A 20239-nucleotide genomic window follows, 5' to 3' on the forward strand; every position below is an offset into this window, starting at 1 on the left:
GGCGCTTCAGCCCAGAGCCGGGACGCCTCAGGCTGCCCTCTCCTCGCCCTCCCAGCCTGGGGGGCATCGGGCCGGCTGGAGCCGCAGGTCCCCGGGGCCCTCTCCCCCCAGAGAGAGAGAGAGAGGCGGGGAGGACCGACGGATCGCCTCAGCGTACGCCCGCCGCCGGCCTCCGGTACTGACGTGGCCCCGCCGGCCCCAAAACCTGCTCCTGTTCCTCCTCAAAGTCGCCCTCAGGGAAACTCACCTGCCCGTCGACGTCTCCCGCCTCCATCCGTGCCCCTGCGAAGGTCTTTACAAAAATAAAACCGTCCGGGCTGGATCGCTGGGGCAGGGCCAGGCTCCAGCGCCCGGGGTTCCCTGACGGGCAGGCGGGGCGGACATTTGCCCGGCGGGGGCGGGGAGGGCGGCAGGTGGACCTTGCGCAAGGCCTTGGGTCGGTGCCCCGGCGGGACGCGCGGGGAGTACTTCGACATGGTTTAAACTAGACTACTTCTGCTACGTTTGTTAAAAGTTGATCGTACTGGGCCTGTTGGTACACACACACACAGTCATCTAGGTTGGAAGGGATCTTTCAGATCATCGAGTCCAACCGTCAGCCTAACACTGACAAAAACTAAACCATGTCCCTCAGCACCACGTCTACCCGTCTTTTAAATACCTCCAGGGATGGCAATTCCACCACTTCCCTCGACAGCCTTTTCCAATGCTTAATAACCCTTTCAGTGTAAAAATTTTTCCAAATATCTAATCTAAACCTCCCCTGTCTCAACTTGAGGCTGTTTCCTCTTGTCCTCTTGCCCGTTATTTGGGAAGAAGAGACTGACCCCTACGTCACTACAACCTCCTGTCAGGTAGTTGTAGAGAGCAATAAGGTAATAAGGCCTCCCCTCAGCCTCCTTTTCTCCAGCCTAAACAACTCCGGCTGCCTCAGATGCTCATCATAAGACTTGTGCTCCAAACACCTCCCCAGCTTCATTAAGGGCAGTGAATGTCCAGAGAAGGGCCCCTGGACACGCTCCAGAACCTCAATGTCTTTTTTGTAGTGAGGGGACCAAAACTGGTCACAGCATTCAGGGTGGGGCCTCACCAGTGCCAAGTACAGGGAGAATGTGAGGGAAGATGTTAGAGACAGTAGCACCCATGCCACACAGCAGCAGATTCTTATTCACCAGGACTCAGTTTTTGATGTTTTTTTTCTTTCTTTTTTTTTTTTTTTTAACATGTACTGGTACTACCTAAGAGATCGTGAAAAAAACAAAACTGCAATTTAGGCAGAATCTGTGTAAGTACCCTGGAAATCAGGAACAGATGTATGTGGTTCTTAAACTTTGGTTACCCAATCTAAACAAAGCTAAACCAAAATACCAAAATTATTAAGTTTACCATATACCACTTTACCTGATATTATTCTTCTGCTTAGAGGGTACAGTGCAACACTGTCTATCTTTTCTCACATTCCTCTGGCCACATTGTTTCTGGTGCAGTTAAGTCCAGTAAGCTCCACCTGTACTCTGTCCCTACATTTTGATATTTAAGACATCCCTATAGCAGTCGTACTCCCATTTTGTATTTTATATATTTGCTTAAAAAAGTATTTTTAATGCAATTATGAACTATGGCAATCTTTGTGAATCAAGGCTTTGAAATTACTTTTAAAAACAATGGAAGTATTCTGTTTGTTTTATTTATCCTAATCTAAGCTTTCTAAGGCCAAGCAAATTTAATCAGTACTGGCATGGGAACTAGAGTGAGCTATGAATTTAAAAAAAAAAAAAACAAAACCCCAAATGCTGATATTTTTGATCACTGAGGTGTTTTCTGGCTGTGCTGTAAAAAAAAACCAAACCACCACTACACTAAGTTCATCAGATTCCACAGTGCAAACAACAGAGGCAGGTGAACAGCAGCTAACCTGACATTTTCTTGTTCCGTCTCTATCTCATTTAGCATCAGATACCCCCAGAAGTAAGGGGACCGCAGAGGGTTTTGTTAAAAGGATATTTTTTTCTTTCTTTCTTTTTTTTTTAAGAGTTTCATTGCACACCATAACCAGTAACTGGCTTAATTTTGCACTAATGTCAACACTATATCATATAAAGAATTCTTACCTTTGTGATAATGCTCTTCACTGCTGAAAATACAGATTTTATTGATTCCCGGATCTCAAGGGCATTCAAGCACAGGAATATCTGATACATCCAACCTCCTTCTGGTTTGTTCATGAAGGAAAAAAAAAAAGATTTTACATTGCAATTGGCAACTCAATATAATTCCAAGTAAGTTTTTTTTAATATTTTAAATTTATTTTCCTTAAAATTAAGAAACTCAACACTTACCATTACTTGGAACATAGTTCTGGATGGCATCTGAGATAGAAGTCACTTCAGAATTCACTGAAGGAATCACTGTTGCTTTTGAATGTTGGTCACTGCCACGTTCGCTGTCTACAGCTGCATTCATGTCAAGTTCCTTCTCTCGTGTTTTTTCTAGTAGCTTTCTTCTACTGCCTACTCCTAGAAATAATTGTGAAGGGAAATCATGTTTATTTTCAGAGGATTCAGCTATTAACCTCTACAGATATTTTGATATTTTTATTTTCCTCAACTTCAAGCCAAACTCTAGAGTGCTGCATTAGAGTAAAAATGTGCTGTAGATTTATGATTTAAGAAATACTCGTTCAAATAATGGTCTCAGAGTTTGGAGGATAGAGATTTAAGCAAAACTGGTGTTGCAGTAAAGTAGTTAAAATCAATGTTCAGGAAAAAATACGCTTTTGATAATTAGCCTATAGATTCCCTGTTCAGGATTTGCAGAGCTTGCTCTTATAATATATCCAAATAGAAGTGGGAAAAGCTTTACAAAAAGAACAATTAAATATGCCATGTAGGATTAAAGATTAACGACTTCCCACAAGATAACAAACTTCACTGTGAAATACAAGAAACCACAGGCATGTTCATACAGAAGTATGACTGAAGGCACCTCGCTGCCTCACTCTCAGTAACCTGGAATCAATTTCCTGAAGCTGATAAAATACAGCTTTCAAAAAACCTCACACCTTGCTTACCCACATAGAAAAAACCCCAAATTTACAAATTGATTAATTTTTCAATTCTGTGATTCAAACTAGTACTGGCCAAAGATACACATCACAAATAATCCAATAGTCAAAAGCCAGAAAGAGTAACTGCCTCTTAAACTGTTACCATTATCATAAATCCAATACCAATACCAAAGATCAGTCACCAACTACTGTGAGTTAGGCTCGCTACCTCTTGATTTTAAATCACCAGAAGGAGACAGTGTTGTCTCTGTTGTATCTTTTTTCCTCAAACAAAGCATATTTTATTCTTGCTAAATCACTGTTAGTGAAGCATTAGTGAGGTTAGCTGCAGTTAGGGCTGCACACTGAACTGTTACAGCAGACAAAAGCTCTGGCACCTCTAGAAGAACATTTCTTTTTTTTTTTTTTCCATACATTTTTCCTGCCCAGTGACAAAATTGTGCAGATGCAATTACTTGTTTCTTCTGCGTAACACTGTTTTTACATGAGCCAGCTGTGATTTCATGATGAATCTTTTTGAATTGCTGGTGCAGGTGCATCAGTTTTCTTCCCTCACAGAGATGCTCTAAGGCTTGCTTAACATTTTGTTTTGATGTTCAGTAAAGTTGTTGGAATGTAATCAATGGGTTTGGTAAATCTGCATGTTTATCACAAAATATTTGCCTGGTTTTGCTTGGGTTTGGGGACATGAATGCTGCCTGCCCTATTAGGATTTTGTCAATTTCCTTGTTTTCATTGGATTCTGCAGCAGTATTTTTTCTAAAATGATGAGGTGTCCTTCCTCAAATTTATCTTGCGTGATTTATAAATTGATTTCATCATTTTCTGCACCTTCTACAGATTTAGTAGTATCTTCTTCTTGTTCAGATTCCTTTTCTCTTAACTCTATTTCATTCTTCTGTGCAGTATTTAATTCTGCTAGTCCTAGTGTCATCCCTATTTTCATTTGGGGTTTTTTTGACAAAACGTGTATCCTCAGACTTACTTCTACAGGCCTAATTGTTAGTTTTACTAAATATATTTGCATAGAACCCTGATGGTTTGATAAAAATACTGCCTGGAACCATTTACGTTAGAATATAATTTTAATTATTTATATTTCTGGACTTTGACTCTCTCTGATTACCAGGTTCTTTTGTTCTTTCCCTCTCCTATCTTGTTTTAGTAGAAGCAATTAATTTGCATCCTTTCAGTTACAGCAGTATCTTATTTTTCAACGTATACTTTATAAACCAGGTTTTTCAGTAATCCCAGGTTGGCGGGATTTATTCAATCTGGGTTTTTTAATACCAGTCTGGCTTTCTAGTTCGGGCGTTTTAGGAGACACTAACTGTAATGTTTTTTTATATTTTTTTTTTCTTTCTTTAAAAATTGTCTTCTGTTTTAGAGGGCTGCTAGAGTAAAAGTTTGCATTCAATCAGACTGATATCACATGATTGCTCTGTTGCTTTTGTTATCACTAAGTTTTCTTTGCAAATTTTTTTTGGACTTGTATTCAGCTGAAGACTTTGCTATTACTGTGCCTTTTGAAGTCGTGTTTGATGTTGCCTTCCAAAACTCAGATTCATTTTCTATATTTTTGTATCTTGCACTGTCATAACAGCTTGAATTGATGGGCCTAACTCTGATGATACAGAATAATCTTTTCTTTGTATCACATGTGATTTTTATATTTCTTTCTAAGATCTGGATTGAGACTGTCCTCTGATCCATTCTCTGGTACCAGAAGCTCATGTTTGGAACATGAATCTTCCAGTGTTATTTCTGCTTCACCTTTCTGATGACATTGCACATTCATAGAAGTTTGTTCAGTTTGCAGCTTCTCTCCTGACAAGCTGTCAGCAAGATCATCAAGTATTTTCTTATTTTTTACTAATCTGGTAGATTTTGTTTGTTTTTTTCCTCCACTGCCCTGTTTGTTACTTTGCACTGCCAGCTGAAAAGAAAGATCATTCTCTTTGGAGGTATCTGCATTACTTTTATCTGATTTGTTAGGTTTAACCATAGTATTTTATCAAGGCTCATACTGAGACCTTTTTCCTCAGGGAAGCTTAGCTGTACTGTTCTCAGCAAGCAGTTTTTACCTTCCATCCTGAAACTCCATATGCCTTCCAAGTGGCCAGATTCTTCTGAAGTTTTGGCACCTGTTAAACTGAAGCCACTAGATGAAGGGTGAGGAGAGGAAGGTTGGCCTGGAGTCAATTCTTGTGACTCCTCAGATTTCTGATCCTGTTCATCATTAAAAATATCCTGACTGAAATCTTTGATGTTTTCATAAAAAAACAGTGGGTTGTTTTTATTCTCTAGTTTGTGAATTTTCTCTTTTACATCACCATCCATTCTGAACTGTTTTTTCAATGCTGAATTTTGTTCTGTATCACAGCTTTTGAGTTTTTTTCCTCTCTTAGATATTTCCAGAGTAAGACTTGGCTCACTGTCACAAGGGGTCTTCCCGATGCCCGGATGATTATCTGCAGTTCCCGGTAGTTCCTGACTTTCACTACTCTTAGAAACACGTTCTTCAGCACTGGAATGGCTAAATAAGGGTACATACTGTCTTTGAGATACTTCAGGTTGTACTAGTGTTTCGACAGATAAAATCTGGGAAGCATCACTATTGTCAACTAATTTGACAAAACGTTTTGCTTTTTCATTACTGCGTTCATTATTTTGCACAGCTGGTGAGGAAAACAGATTGCTTTCTTGGATTGCACCCTCATCTTCTTCAGACTCCTCACTAACTCTCTGATTTGCTTGTACTTTCATTGCTCTGTTATTAGTTCCTTGTAATATTTCATCATTGTTTTCAGTTTGAGAGGTTTCTTCACTAAAAAGCACATTATCTTGCAAATTCTGCACTTGCTCTTCTTTGGCTGTTGAACTCCGAAACTTCAGTATGTCTGAAAAATGACTAAAAGAGAAGAAATGGCTCTGTTCTTCAGATATGTCAGGCTTTTCTTCTGTATTTTTTGTATCTGAGGGATCACAAGTCTGAGGTAGGCTAGGAGAAGAAGAAATCTGATCTGATGCAATTGATTCATGTCCCTGTTGATTATCATATGTGTCCATATTATAATTAATAAAGCTATTATAGATATTTGCATACCAACCTGACTGGCCATGTTTGCTCTCCGACTCCTCATTTCTCTTTTTATCTTCAGTGTTTTTCAGCAGTTGGCTTTCTGAGACCAAGTCTTGTTCTGAACAAGGTTCAGTTGCCTTCTCTTTGTCATGTGTTAGTATATCAAAAGATGATTCTATGCTATTTGAGGTGCTTTTGGTATCATTCAGAGTACGCACACTTGCTGGTATCTCTTCCGGATTGGGCATGTTGCTGTTTGAATCTATTATTTCTTGTGCATAAATCTCTTCATCTGTCACTGCTTTAACTGTCTCCTTTGATTCTTCATCTATGTGTGATCCTCTGTGGTCTAAAGTCTGCACTTCTTCATTCTTATTTGCTTCATTCTCTGTTTCTCTGCTTGGCTGGTCTTCCATAGGAATTACATCCTTCTCAGCATGGCCAAAATTAAGAACATTACTTAAACCCAAATTAAACCAATTTGATGTGGATTCTTGGCTTTCGGTCTTTTCTTCTTCTGTCAGTAACTCTGTAACTGCTGTTTCCTGTTCATTATTGGAATGTCCTGGCATATCAGAAACATCATGGATTTGTGTATCATTTTTTTCCAATGCCAAACCAACATCCGCCTTCTCTTCACCAAAATACAGAAAGTCCGTCAGTCCACCTTGAAACCAGGCAGATGATGGGGGTTCTTGTTCTTCCTTATCATTTGGCTCCTGTAAGTCATTTTCAGCAGTTACCGCTATTTTTCTGCCTCGGTATGTATTTTCTTCTAAAGATTCAGTAATGGCTTCTAAGGGCTCTTCGTTGTTGTTACTTCCAGTGCTGAACCATCCTGCAATCCAACTAGACTGAGTTGGAACAGGTTCCGGTGGGACATTGTTTTGCATTTCTGGGTCTTCAGCGTCACCTCTTCTGTTCTCATTTTTTCTAACCAACTTGTCACTTGCAGACTCCTCCTGAGTGTGACATTCCATGGAATCATTTTCGGAAATTGATTCAACTCTTTCTTCCTTTTGCATGGAGTCTCTTGCATGTTTTAAGAGTTCATTTTCATGCAGCTTTGATTCTGCGTCAGGTGATGAATATTCACTGTCTTTGTTGTGATCATGTAATGCGCTATCTTCATTTTCAAAAGTGTACTTATCTCCGTGAAGACAAAGGAAATCAGTTTCCTAAAAGAACAATATTAACTTTTATAATGCTTTCATGTGTAATTTTCTATAGCTCTGTGTAGCACAACAATACACCTTTATTCTCTTTCTTTTTGTGTAGTTAGACGTGTGCATAACTCTACACAAAGGACTGTAATTATATTATTCCTAATGCTTCTATATCATTTATTAGATAAAAATTATTTTAGAGGACAATAAACATGCAAATGGAGCAATAATGAAAAAAACCGCCCCATGTTTTAAATGATCTGAAATAAAATATGCATCCACACTTGAATTTCTAACTGGATATTAGATTTTTCAATTGCTGTGAAGTACACTGGAAAATGTGCTGATGTTGGTTTACCTTGGTGAGCACTTCAACTTCTTCTGTAATAAAAACTTCCTCAACCTTCACAGCATCTTTTGGGAAATATCCAAAATCCTTTCCTTTCTGTAAAAAAATATAAAAGGAATGAGAGCATTTAAACTTCAGGTTCCTTAGATGGTCTTGAACTTGGTCTTCTCCTACAGTGGGTGGTTCCTCATTCTCCCAGTCCCTGCCTTTGCCTTCTGAGACTTGGATGGTGTGGTTAGAGCCCTTGCCGGTGAAGACCGAAGCAAAAAAGTTGTTGAGTACCTCAGCCTTGTCCGAGTCCCAAGTGACCAGGTCTCCTGTTTCCTTCTGGAGTGGGCCCACACTTTCCCTAGCCTTCCTTTTGTGACCAACTTACCTATCGAAGTTTTTCTTGCTGCCCTTGATGTCCCCAGCCAGATTTAATTCTATCATGGCTTTAGCTTTCCTAACCTGATCCCTGGCTGCTCGGACAATTTCTCTGTATTCTCCCAGGCTGCCTGTCCTTGCTGCCATCCTCTGTAGGCTCCTCTTTCTGTTCTTTTTCTTGACTTTGTTTCTCCATGAGTGATCTTTGCCAAGATTTGATTTTCCCTTTCTGTGTAGAGATAGCACTAATGATCCATCTCCCAAATCCTATTGACTGGTTAATATTACAAAAGAGATGGAAGGTCCCTAGAAGCAAGCAGACTGCAGTTGTTACACTATTATGATACCATCCAAATTATTTACGGGGAAAGTCTTTCAGATTGAAGTACTTACACTTCCTGTCCACAAATTTTCATTTTTCCTTGAAAGTTTGGAGTATACCATTATCTCTTCCCCCGTTTTGAAGTTAAGATACCGGCAATCAGGCCCTAAGAAGTCTGTAGTGGCTTGAACTCTGCTCATTGCCGCTGGAATAGTATGTGGAAAGAAAGAAACAAGTAAATATTGCAGCCATTTCATCTGAAGTCAGATAGGTTACTGAAGAAGTCTGATATATATAAATAATAATAAATTAAAATGTTTGTTAATACATCAATATGTGGTTTATTATGATACTAATCCATTTATATCGTCAAGTGGAGAGCAACTAATGCAAAAAGCAGCGCTATCCTGTTTTCTTTCCCATTTACTGCAGACACGTGGAGAAAAGCTCTTGTCCTATACGAGCATTTTCCAGTCCTTATTCAGGGAAGCTTTCAATGCTGAAGTGTGTGTGGAGAATTAGCAAGTTCAACTACAAAAGCCAGATCTAAACAACTAAAAATATTTCCCAGGCATATTTATAATTGTATATTTTAGAAATTCCAAGTTAAATCTAGCAATTATATCAGGGATTTTGTCCTCTATTTTGGAGACATCTATCTTATGACAAAATAGTTAAGTTTAAGCAATATAAACCTTAAATACATTGTCAAAACCCGTTTCCAATTCAGTTTGAATGACTTTAAATTATTTTTGTTTTCTGCCCTTGTCTCCCCACAGAAACCACTCCTGATGTACTCTGGTCAGGTTGGAGCCCTGTCCACATGCTGTTCCACAAAGACAGACATCTCTGTGCATCCAGAACCTGCTGAAGTCACTGTGGCTCCACAGGAAAATAAAGATACATCAGCAAAGGAAATCTAAGGTCTCTTCTACTTCAGGATGAGCTACCCCCACTGAAAGTGCAATAATTAAGGCTGCCAAAGCAACGGAGAGAGCTTCGAAACAACTTCAACTACATATGATTACGACAGGTTTCACAACGGTAATCAATGGATAAAAAACGGGGCATTATTTATCGCTACCCAGTTGTGATTCAGTGGCTCTGCCTCCTGCAGAGCTGTTTACTCCCCAAGAACTCCATAACTAGTTACTGCTCTTCCTTCATGTTAAAGAAAAATATAAGTGCAGAGGGTATATTAACAGTGTCTTTTGTGAGAAGGATTACAAAAAACCCAACCAGTTTCCTTACAGTAGAAAAAATAAGAATTTTGCAGAACGGGCTGTGAATGTACTGTAAACACAAGATACACAGTCTTTTTTCTCAGTTTATAGCCTACCAGTTTTATTCGATTTTTTTAAAAAAATATTTTGTACCTGTAAAGAATGAGTTAAAAATACTTTAAAGCTACTTTATACTGCCCATTTTGAGGAAATCCTAGGAAAACCAGCTATTCAAGAGCATTTTTACTGAACCTTGATCTTTCCATACTTACACAACGCAATCCGGCAAGTATTTTTTTCCTCTTTTTGTTGGAAATGTTTAAGCCGATTGCTTATAAACTTAGTATACTTACAACAAACATTTTCTACGGCTACTCATTTTCAGTCTGTTTCATTGCTATTTTTGACATAGTTCGTAATAGCTGCACATACACCATAGACTCCTGTTGACAGAAAAAAAACTTTTTTACTTACTCTCACATTCCCGATCACCACACTTCTTCCATTCCGAAAGCACCTTTGTACTCTGCAGACTTGTTAAAAATGAAATTACTAAGAACAAAATTCTCTGGTCCAAGAACCTTGACATTTTAGATTAAATCTAGAACGCGCTGAAACTGTGCGGTTAGCAAGAATATTCTACATTATTTTTCTTTACACAACAAAACATTGCAAATAAACTTATGAACCTGTTTTCCTTCTCTCATCTGCTTAAACAGAAGTACACTATGCTAACCAGCTCACAATCTGCAAAGTCAGGTGTCCTGATTATACGCATAGGTTTAATAATTAACTATGTTCTGAAAGCTACACTGATGTTTTGAATACAAAGAAACTAGTTCTGGTCACATCAGAATTTAGCCTCTATCAGGCTCTTTTGTACTGGGTTTGTGGCAGATTGTGTTAGGGGAAATGCAACAAGAGCTGTATTAGGATTTTTTCTGGATTATGAATGCACTTTTAATATACATCTTCCATCTGATTTTAAGGTGGACTATCAGTTTTAGGCTTACATTGATTTGCATGATTGCTAATATAGCTGCTGACAATTTTCTAGCTTTTTTGGATGATAAACTATATTTTGTGTGCACTGATGTGTTTTAGATTATTTATACGGGGTCATTGGGAACTCAGAACAGAAATTTTTGGAGTTTTCTCATGCACTACGTGCTAAGTACAATCCTTCCGCCTGGGGAATACTAACTCAACTCCAAAGTCTTTTAAAGGTGCTTGGCAGTTTTCAGGCTGTTAAGACAACTAGAAAATCCACATGCTATCTCTACATCATGTGTCACAGAGCAATATACCAAAGCTAAGCAGGTGATATGTCATGCTTTTTAAGGAACTCCCTGTTTCTTAGCAACCTGTTACCCAGTATGGAGTTCTAAATAATGCTGAAGTAATAAATAAAGACAGGTTATGCATTAAAGTAGTAATTATGAGGGAGTCGTACACTAGTGATATCGGTATGATGTTGTGCTATCAATGAAATCTTGCAGAGTGGTTTTCATTAGAAGTCAGCTTTGCCTCAAAGGCTTCACGTCGTTGTCCTGCACTTCCCTGGTCACCTCAACACAGTATGTCTAATTTACCTACAAAAGGGGCTTCACCTTTTGGTTCCCAGTCTCTTGCGTGGGGTAGCCTCTCCTCTTGCTCTTCTTGATAGTGACTCAAGAACCTGCATTCCTTCCCAACCTGATATTTGCTTCCTAGTAGACCTGCCCCTCCTTCAGTCCCAAGTGTGACTCACGCAGAATTCAGTCTGCTTTCTCTTTCCACAAACCTAAACTGTACCCTGTTTGCAGCATAGTTCCCCCTTCCACCTCCTCCACAACTCAAACCTGCTGGTCTACTGGTGCCTACCCCGATCTACCGAGCCAGCAAACAGATCATCTACCAGAGGTTGCGAGAGAGGGCACAAAATGAGCCAGGGTCACATTAACCAGCAGTGTCCTGCAAACAAAAAAATCACAGTAGATGACATGCCCCTCCAGTTGCAATCTAACAACGGTGTAGCCTCTCCTCTCGCTCTTCTTGATAGTGACTCAAGAACCTGCATTCCTTCCCAACCTGATATTTGCTTCCTAGTACACCTGCCCCTCCTTCAGTCCTGAGTGTGACTCACGCAGAATTCGCTCTGCTTTCTCTTTCCACAAACCTAAACTGTACCCTGTTTGCAGCATAGTTCCCCCTTCCACCTCCTCCACAACTCAAACCTGCTGGTCTACTGGTGCCTACCCCGATCTACCGAGCCAGCAAACAGATCATCTACCAGAGGTTGCGAGAGAGGGCACAAAATGAGCCAGGGTCACATTAACCAGCAGTGTCCTGCAAACAAAAAAATCACAGTAGATGACATGCCCCTCCAGTTGCAATCTAACACTTTGGCCCCTTCCTTTGCCACATGACCTGGTAGTCAGACGGACCTATCCTATGACCCGGGACACCAGCTGCCTCTGCTGTTGGGTAATGCCCCGTTGAGCTGTCCTGTGCACCGGGGAAAATTATACCAGAGATCAGCTGCCCCCACTCGCTCCTGACTACATTTAGCACAGCCCCATCCCCAGCATCAGCAGTCTCTCCCCTTCACTCCCTTGGATCTTGTATTGCTTAGAGGGTTAGTAATTGGTGACCTTCCCTGTGATCCTCTGGGAAGTGAAAGGGGAGAAATGGAATACCAAGCAGCTAAAATGTGACAAATGCAAAGAAACCTGGTGAGAAGAAAAATAGGACAGGCTTTTTTTTTTTCTTCTTTCTTTTTCTTTCTATTCCCAAGTTTCTACAGATTAGGACAGATGAGTGAAAAGGAAGACACGAGAAATTTATATTGGAGGAACTTACTCTATAGACTAAGTGTTGCATGATGAAAAAAAAAAAAAGACAAAAATTTTATCCCACCAATTTAACAACTGGTCAAAAGAGTATTTCATAATGTTGCACAACAACCATGGAGATGACACAAAATCCAATAATGGATCTAGAAAAGTTAACAGTCCCTTTTTGAGCCTGGCAAAGTGGAGCTGATTCACCTAAAAATGGAAAAGCCAGGTATTTTGACACCTAAAATTATGTACTTCAACAAGTTTGTGTGTGAGGTCAAATGACCAGACTCACACCTTGAGATCTGCATATTGTTACTGTATTTGTCAAAATAGCCCTGAAAATGGCTCTGACTTCAGTTTCATATGGATACCCAAAATAATTCTAAATCTTTACATGGACATAAAATGTTGCAGCTCATTCTAGCTACTCAGTTTAATCTACGTTTGCAATTTTCAAGTTGTTCTGGACACTGCTCATTGTGTAGTTTAGTCTCAACAATGATTCTTCTAGGTCTGAAGCTGTTAAAAGGCTGATGAGCACTGCTCTGACTGCTGGTCTGTGTTATTTGTTCCTCCAGTAACTTCAATAAGTCATATTTATATCAAATATTCTTTTCTTCTAGGTGTAAATCCTATACGTGCAGATGTTATACAAACATAACTTCTAATCACCTTTGAACTAAAGTCAAAGATAAAGATTCATGGAATTCATCATAGCTGGCTTCCAAAGGACAAAGTTTAAAGCTTTATAGCAGAGTGAGACTTCAGTTAATTTCTGTTCTGCAGAACTGAAGCTACAAATGTGAGTACTCTTATCCATGCAATGCTAATGAAAGAGTAGGATCTATTTCTGACAGCTTTCATTAGGATAATACTATTAACTTATTTGCAGTGACATCTTAGTAATTTTAACTACTGAGCTAGAAATGCAGAGATCCCTTATGATTTATTAAAATTCACAGAAGGATCGACTCAGAATTAATGCTGTAATATAAATAAACTGAGTAGCTGGCACATTGGATGGCTCTTTTAAGACGTGATTTTGTGTAAGTACAAGAGATGTTGCATTTCCCAGACGATTCAGTATCTGCTATAACAGTCAAGAACCCAAAGCAAATCATAAGTTGGTAAAAGTTCTCCTAAGTCCATAAAAGTCAACACTTACTTTATAACAACAACAGTACATACAGTTTTGGTTATATATTTATGATTAGCACCAAAAAGCTCCATACAGAATGTAGGGGTTCACAGTGTAGAATACTGCACTAATACATGGAAGAATATAGTCCATGTCAAAGGCACTTAAAAATAAAGTTCTCTTGACCTGGGATGTTTGGATGAAAATACAGATCAATTTTTACACTATTTTTTACATTATTTTTAAAAAACAAACGTCTTTTTAAAATTAATATATCAAAGGAAGAAAAGGAACACAAATTCACTCTTCCAGTTAGACAAATCTAAACAGGTAACAGTTGTTCATAATCCAGATTTAAAGCAACTTTCTTAGCCAGAATAACAAATAACAAGAAAAAGCCATTATTGCTTCCCTATTACAAAAATGGTTCCAAGCGTGACAACTAACAGTGCATTTCTAGAAAATCATAGAACTTGTAACATATTACTTTGACTCTTGATAATACATTTTCAAGCTTTGAATGCCTCACATTTTGACATATAATAGAACACTGACACTTAATAACAATTGCCTGAAAAAGGTTTGTGGTAAAACACAGGTTTGCTCTAAAATTGAAATGAAGGAAAAAAAAATATTCTGAAAGAGCAAAATTATATCCTCCAAAACACAGATCTATGTATATTACTCATACACCAGTGCCACAACTTTTCATCCTGTCATAAATACAAGTAGTCTCAGATAAATACTTTTTTGAGCAGTGAAACTCAGTTTAAAGGTCTGGAACATTCATAAAATGAATAGGTTTGTCCTGTTGCACCACAGTAATTGCTAAAAAAATCAGCAGCTGAACCAGAATCTCAAAATTATAACTGGGACCTAACCACAAGCCCATTACTTTCCTGATAAACTAAAGATGTTCTAGAAACCTATTTGCAAATGTTCTGGTTTTGGAAATTACTTTTGCTGTGTGCGTTCAGTTCACCAATACCTACTTTCTGCAGAAAAAATTATTTTCAGTGTTCCTTTGAATACATACAATGAAGCAGTTCTAAGCACAAAGACATCACCTTAAGTAAATTAGCAGGAATTTGAAGAGGTGTACCTTTTACGCAAAGTCATGTTTCAGCTTATAATTAATGAACAATCTGCATAAAAATCTACTCTGACAAGGACTCTGAGTGAAGCATCATGGAAAAAAGACATTCTTGGGGCCTTCCAGTTTATCTGTGCATCAGGACTGAAGGAGAGGCACCAAGTAAATGATATAAAAGCACCAAAAAAAATTCCCAAACAACCACCTTATAAAGTGATGCTTAAAGCCAGAAGGGGCCATCTGATGGCAGCACTCCATCGGACAGGCAGACAGCATACATGGTATGTTGCCCACTCACATAAAGCGTCTCAACTTCACTCTTAATTTTTCCTCTTCTTGATCGTTCTTCTTCCCACACTACTTGAGTGAAAAGAGAACACGATAGTAAGAGATTTTTCCTTTGATCTCTACTTACTGCTACAGTGAAGGGAAATAAGAAAATGTTTTAATCATTTCCTACCCCTATGCTATCTGCACTTAAATCTCAGAAATCCCAAGCTGTTGTATCAAATTCAGTCTAGAAATTGCCAGCTATTTGAAAGAGTTGACTGCGAACAGAGGAAGGAAATTGCACCCATGGTCTCAGCCCTATCCACAGCTCTGAAATTGTTTAAGGGTAAGAGGATGGGACCTTGAGGGCAATCATAATGATTACTAAAAATACTACTGCTTTATAAAGACAGATCTTCATGCAATATTGTGTTGATAGTATACCACTATCTCCTATGATTTCTGTAGTGGAATATTGGTTAGAATTTGTAGCTTTTAGAAAACTCCATTCTTAGGAAGTTATCACACACTGATATTTATGTTGCATTGAGCTGCTTAGATTTAACAAGGCTATTAATTAACAGCACAGTTTAACCATGGCAGTAAGTTTCTTCTAACAAACATTAAACTATCAAATGCATCACCAGTTTCATACTAAAAAAAACCACCCTTTATTTTCACCTTGTCAAAACACATTGCTGCCTGTAATATAACTTGAGACATTACAAACAATCCAACCCCTATTTAATTTACCAGGACCCACCATGCTGTTTTTCTCAACTCTGCTCCTCTGAAACCAGTGGCTTCTGACTAGCAACCTACTTCTCTAGCTTTGCACAATGACTGCAGTATCAGCCATTAAAACCTGTAAATACACTACAGCACTGAAACACTCAACTAAGCTCAAAATAAGAAACTTTAAAAATACTCAATGTTAAGGAAAAAAATATAATCAACAAAATGTAAATGGCTTCCAAAGGCAATCTGAAATGTGAAGTTAGTTGAGACGTGAAGCAGTAAAGTTTACTCAAGTACTCAGTATAAATTTTGTTCCTTGTGATAAATGCTGTATTTAACATCTTCAATAAGGCGTTTGAACTTTTGCTTGTCCTTAAAAAAAAAAAAAAAGCACAGTTGTAGAATAATTACTGGAGGTGACTTAATAACTACAGTTATATTCACATTTTAAGAAAAGGTACAGTGTTGAAGAAAATTCCAGGGTGGAGTGCAGCTGATAGGCAGGGAATGTATTCCACCGTAGTTCCCTGGGCTGCATGACCTGCAATCTTAGAGTCAGCAGATTCTAAGGTGGGGAAAAAACCCCAGTGTGGAGAGTGGGGCAGTGTGAGATACCGTAGCCAAACTCTGGGCATCAGCGCAGGGAATGGGAACTTACAGTGCTATGAAAACCAACAAGCTGCATACTTGTTACCCTGAGCCAACAGTTCCTTATTTTTTGTAAAAAATCATGCCCTTAGGTTGAACTTTGCTCATTATAGTGTCATTATAACACCATAACACACCTCCATCCTAAAAGCTACCCACCTCCAAGGTGTGACCACCCCTCACTGAGTCTGTGCTCTAGATCTTCACTAGTCTATACCTTTTGACACAAAGTGAGGAAATTTTACACTGAGACTTGTATGACTGGAGTCACTCAAACTCCACCTGGAAGGTAAATAACAGTATAAAAATGGCTTAAGAATGGAGGGGTGTTAAGGAAGACACCATCATGAACCATTGCTGACTTCTGGGACCAGTCGAGGGGCTGAGCCTCTCCTTCCCCCAATAGGGACACCTATTGGGTGAGATTCAAACACTTGGCTACACTGAGTGCTTCCCCAGGAAACTTAGAAATCTCTAGATTGAGTTGCTTCAGGCTACTGTATTACTTGAGGTGGTTTATGCTGTTACTTGCACGTGCTTTGCAGACAGCATATTATGACCGGCCATCCAAAAAGAATCTGCGCTTCTGTTGCTTCAATACATTGCACTATTCATTAATCGAGCCATCAGAGTTCTCATTGGATGAGACCAATCTCCTTAAATCTGGTCATAGAACTTCACTGAACACAGCTAGACCGAAAGCACATATAGGCCATTCATGGCAGTTCAATACATTGAACACAACCAGGCCTAGAGTGCTGAATTGGGTATCACTCAGATCTAAGCCCAGCCGCCCCCAGCCCCTCTGGTATCCGAGCACAAGCTGGAACACAACAGGGTTCATTTGCTGCCAAATTCCTTTATCCTTTAACACAACAACAGTAAAGCACCACATTCCTCTGAGGGGAAGGAAACATGGTTGGAGACTACTGACAAGAACTAGAAATGATTCTCAGGTGTAGAGAAGCAGAGGGAAAAAGGATATTGAAATGGGGAAGGGACTGAAGAATCAGAACAAAGTATTGAACTTGTTGAGAAGGAGGATGCTGGAGGACCATTCCCTCTGTGTCTATTTCTGCTGAAAGAACGCTCCACTTCATCCCTTGCTAGACACATTTCTTTAAGCCACTAAATTCAGCACTTTGGAACACAGAATTCTGCCACTGCTCTGAGTTCAAATGCAGAAATCCAAAAACTGACACCCTCCAAAACTAGAACTCTGCAAAAGTCTGCCCTGTGTTCCAGAAAAATGGGGTATATATGGAATTTCATTCACTAGAATAAGCTTACATGTCATTTCCATTTTGAAATCTTCCTAGGACTTCCCGGTCTGCGATTTGGCATATGATATATGAGATTTCTCTTCCTGCTGAGACAAGATGGATTATAGCAGCGTTTCATATTCAGTTAATAGGCATTAATTAAAGGCAGTAAGAACAATTTTGGATATAGAGCTTCTAAGGTACAGCCACCTGGAATTAAGATTCATGCTTTAAAACGTAGAAAGACTAAGGTAATACACCCGTGTTATAGAAAACATCACAGGCGTCGAGAGAGTAGTCTACAAAGCCACATTTATTTGCACATGTACAGAACAGAGCGACAGATGTTATTGTTTTCCATACAAAATTATATAAAAACAGTATTCACCTTCATAGATAACACCATACCACTTTAAGTTGTATTAAATACATTCAGAAAGCATTCTTGCACGCACACAACATTAGTATTAGGTAGTCCCAGGTAACTCCAACACTGCACTGTAATTATTCCTAGTGGTATGAAGGGATCAAAGATTAGTCTGCAACTAAAATAAAAAGAATCCTGGTTGAGAAGCAAGCTGAAGTCTTTCCTCCATTGGCCACCAAAGCAAGGAACATCATTAAACAGATTAACTGTATCCAGAACATAGATGTAAATACTACCAAAGCACCTGAAGAAGGTAGATAAGAGCTCAAGTCAGTCTGGAATACCACTGTCTCAGCCAGAGTTAACATTGCCATTTAATCACTGCTTGCCTACGGATAGGAAAGTTTTATAAAACTGGAAGATAGAGTTGAGCAAGAGCTTGTGATTACAGAAGAAAGCAAAAGGTATAGATCCAAATCAATTTCCTTTCCTACCCAGCACTGGAGAGATTACTCCCTTTACTGGTCTTAAGATTCCCATTCTTGCAAAGAATAGAGGGAAAAAAATCAGAATTTTACATTTCCTGAAACATTGCCACCCTACGTGTGATCTAAAAGGGGAATTTAATTGTCAACAGGACATCTCAAACAATTTATTTAAAATGCACATTTATTTCTACAAAAAAAAAGTGTATGATACAGAAGAAGTGATCACACCTACTTAAAGGTTCACCTATTAAAATATACAGAGTATCTTAATGAGTACAGGATATTTAAAAAAAGATGCAAAGGAGTGTTAATCTTTTATTTTTACATTTTCAGGAACTTCACACAATTTTGGTAAGTAACCTTTTACAAAATTATGTAAAAAGTACAAGAATGCCTGGTAAACAGTCTGCATTTTTCCAAAAGATTTTTTACAGCATGCAATTCTTAAGGCAGCCTTCTCCTCCTCCTGACAAGGAATCCTTTCACTCAAATAATCTTCTGCTGCAAAGATTAGGCTAAGGAAGCTTGGTCTCTTCTGTTAACGCCTTTTGTCTTTCCTGTCTGATTTACGGTCTCTTTCACTCCGTGAAGTTCTCTTGCCTGACCGACTACTTTCTGATATAGACCTCTTTCTGTCAGATCTTGAACTTTTATCCTTTGAGCTTTTGGCATCTCTACTCCCACCTTTTGAGGACTTGTGACTTCTGTCTACTCCTGAAGCATCCCTCCGCTTCCTGTCCGTGCTCCTCCTGCGTTTTCTATCTCTGTTATGCCCTCTTCCTCGGCTTCGACTCCGACTTTCACTAGTGCTAGAGCTACTGCTGCTAGTGTCCCTGCTAGTAGTCCCACTTGTAGTGCTGCTGCTGGTGGAACTACTCCGACTGCTACTGCTGCCAGTGCTGGAACTACTGCCACTACTGGTACTGCTCGAAGTGCTACTGCTACTACTGCTGCTGCTGCTACGGCTATGACTCTTACCAGTTTTGTTCCCTGCCCTACCCCTGCTTCTACTCCTAGTCTTATTCTTAATTTCTACACTTGGTGCCTGACTCTGCTCTGTCTGTGCCTCAACCACCTTTACGGACACCACAGCATTTTCATCCTTGTCTGCCTGGGGCTCTGTATCCTGAGTGGCCTGAGACAACTGCGGTGACTGTGGCAGTGGCACAGACTGTGGCTGAGAGAGAGCCTCGGCCACAGGTTCCGGCTGAGCTTCAGGTGCCTTTTCCTGTTTTTCTTCAGGTTCAGCTTCAATTTCTGCTTTAGTACCTTTCTCCTTCTCGGGAGAAGGAACATTACTCACTTTTTCTGGCTGAACATCCGACTCTGTTTCTGGTTCCGCTTCTTTGCCATTTTCGTTTTCTACAGGTTCTACACTATCTGCCTCATTCATTTCAGCCACATCCTGCTCATTATCCACTGGCTGAACATTTTCACTTTCCTCTTTTACCACTGTGACCTCTTCATGCTGACCATCCTCTTGCTTGTCATTCTCCCTTACCTCAGGAGTCTCTTCTACTTTAATCTCCATTTCATGTTTCTGTTCATCCTCTTCCTGTTCTTTCTCTCCATCGCTATGCCCTGAACCTATTTTTCCCTTTTCCTCCCCTACCTCCTCCATTTCTACATCATTGTGCTGATTACCTGTCTCCAACTCTTCCACCTGCTGAGCCGCCTTACCCTCTTCCTGCTCCTTGTTCTGTTCTTCCTTCTTTTCTTCATTCTGCACCTCCTGCTGTTCTTTTTCCTTCACAGATTGTCTTCTGGGCCTGGCCTCCATTTTGTTAATCTGCTCTGCAAATTCATTTCGCCTGCTTTCAAAGAGTGCTGGGGAATAA

General features: G+C 39.5%; 2 protein-coding genes and 1 long non-coding RNA gene across 5 annotated transcripts in view; 1 reads left to right on the forward strand and 2 right to left on the reverse strand.

Moving 5' to 3' along the window:
• The window catches only part of LOC106887941 (cTAGE family member 5-like), a 37208-nt gene extending 26929 nt beyond the window's left edge, over positions 1-10279 (reverse strand). The window contains exons 1-6 of one of the 2 annotated variants that reach the window (XM_014941753.1): positions 10050-10279; positions 8424-8557; positions 7674-7760; positions 6178-7327; positions 2340-2516; positions 2112-2212 (exon numbers count right to left, since the gene is read on the reverse strand). In XM_014941753.1, coding sequence (XP_014797239.1) covers positions 2112-2212; positions 2340-2516; positions 6178-7327; positions 7674-7760; positions 8424-8557; positions 10050-10164 — 1764 coding nt within the window. In that variant the 5' untranslated portion in view covers positions 10165-10279. Of the gene's footprint in view, positions 1-247; positions 377-2111; positions 2213-2339; positions 2517-6177; positions 7328-7673; positions 7761-8423; positions 8558-10049 lie in introns of those variants that run through there. The other variant, XM_014941755.1, reaches the window with a different exon arrangement.
• LOC106887943 overlaps positions 1-20239 on the forward strand; it is a 27702-nt gene continuing 7463 nt past the window's right edge. Inside the window, exons 1-3 of the long non-coding RNA XR_001412005.1 lie at positions 1-290; positions 9132-9396; positions 13021-13199. This is a non-coding gene — a long non-coding RNA (uncharacterized LOC106887943). The remainder of the gene's footprint in view (positions 291-9131; positions 9397-13020; positions 13200-20239) is intronic.
• The window catches only part of PNN (pinin, desmosome associated protein), a 10861-nt gene continuing 8460 nt past the window's right edge, over positions 17839-20239 (reverse strand). For both annotated transcript variants that reach the window (XM_014941758.1, XM_014941757.1), the window contains exon 9: positions 17839-20228. In XM_014941758.1, the coding sequence (XP_014797244.1) occupies positions 18940-20228 (1289 nt within the window). In that variant the 3' untranslated portion in view covers positions 17839-18939. The remainder of the gene's footprint in view (positions 20229-20239) is intronic.

The sequence above is a fragment of the Calidris pugnax genome, unplaced genomic scaffold (assembly GCF_001431845.1).
Source record: "Calidris pugnax isolate Ruff unplaced genomic scaffold, ASM143184v1 scaffold56, whole genome shotgun sequence".
In the NCBI taxonomy this organism is placed as follows: Eukaryota; Metazoa; Chordata; class Aves; order Charadriiformes; family Scolopacidae; genus Calidris; species Calidris pugnax.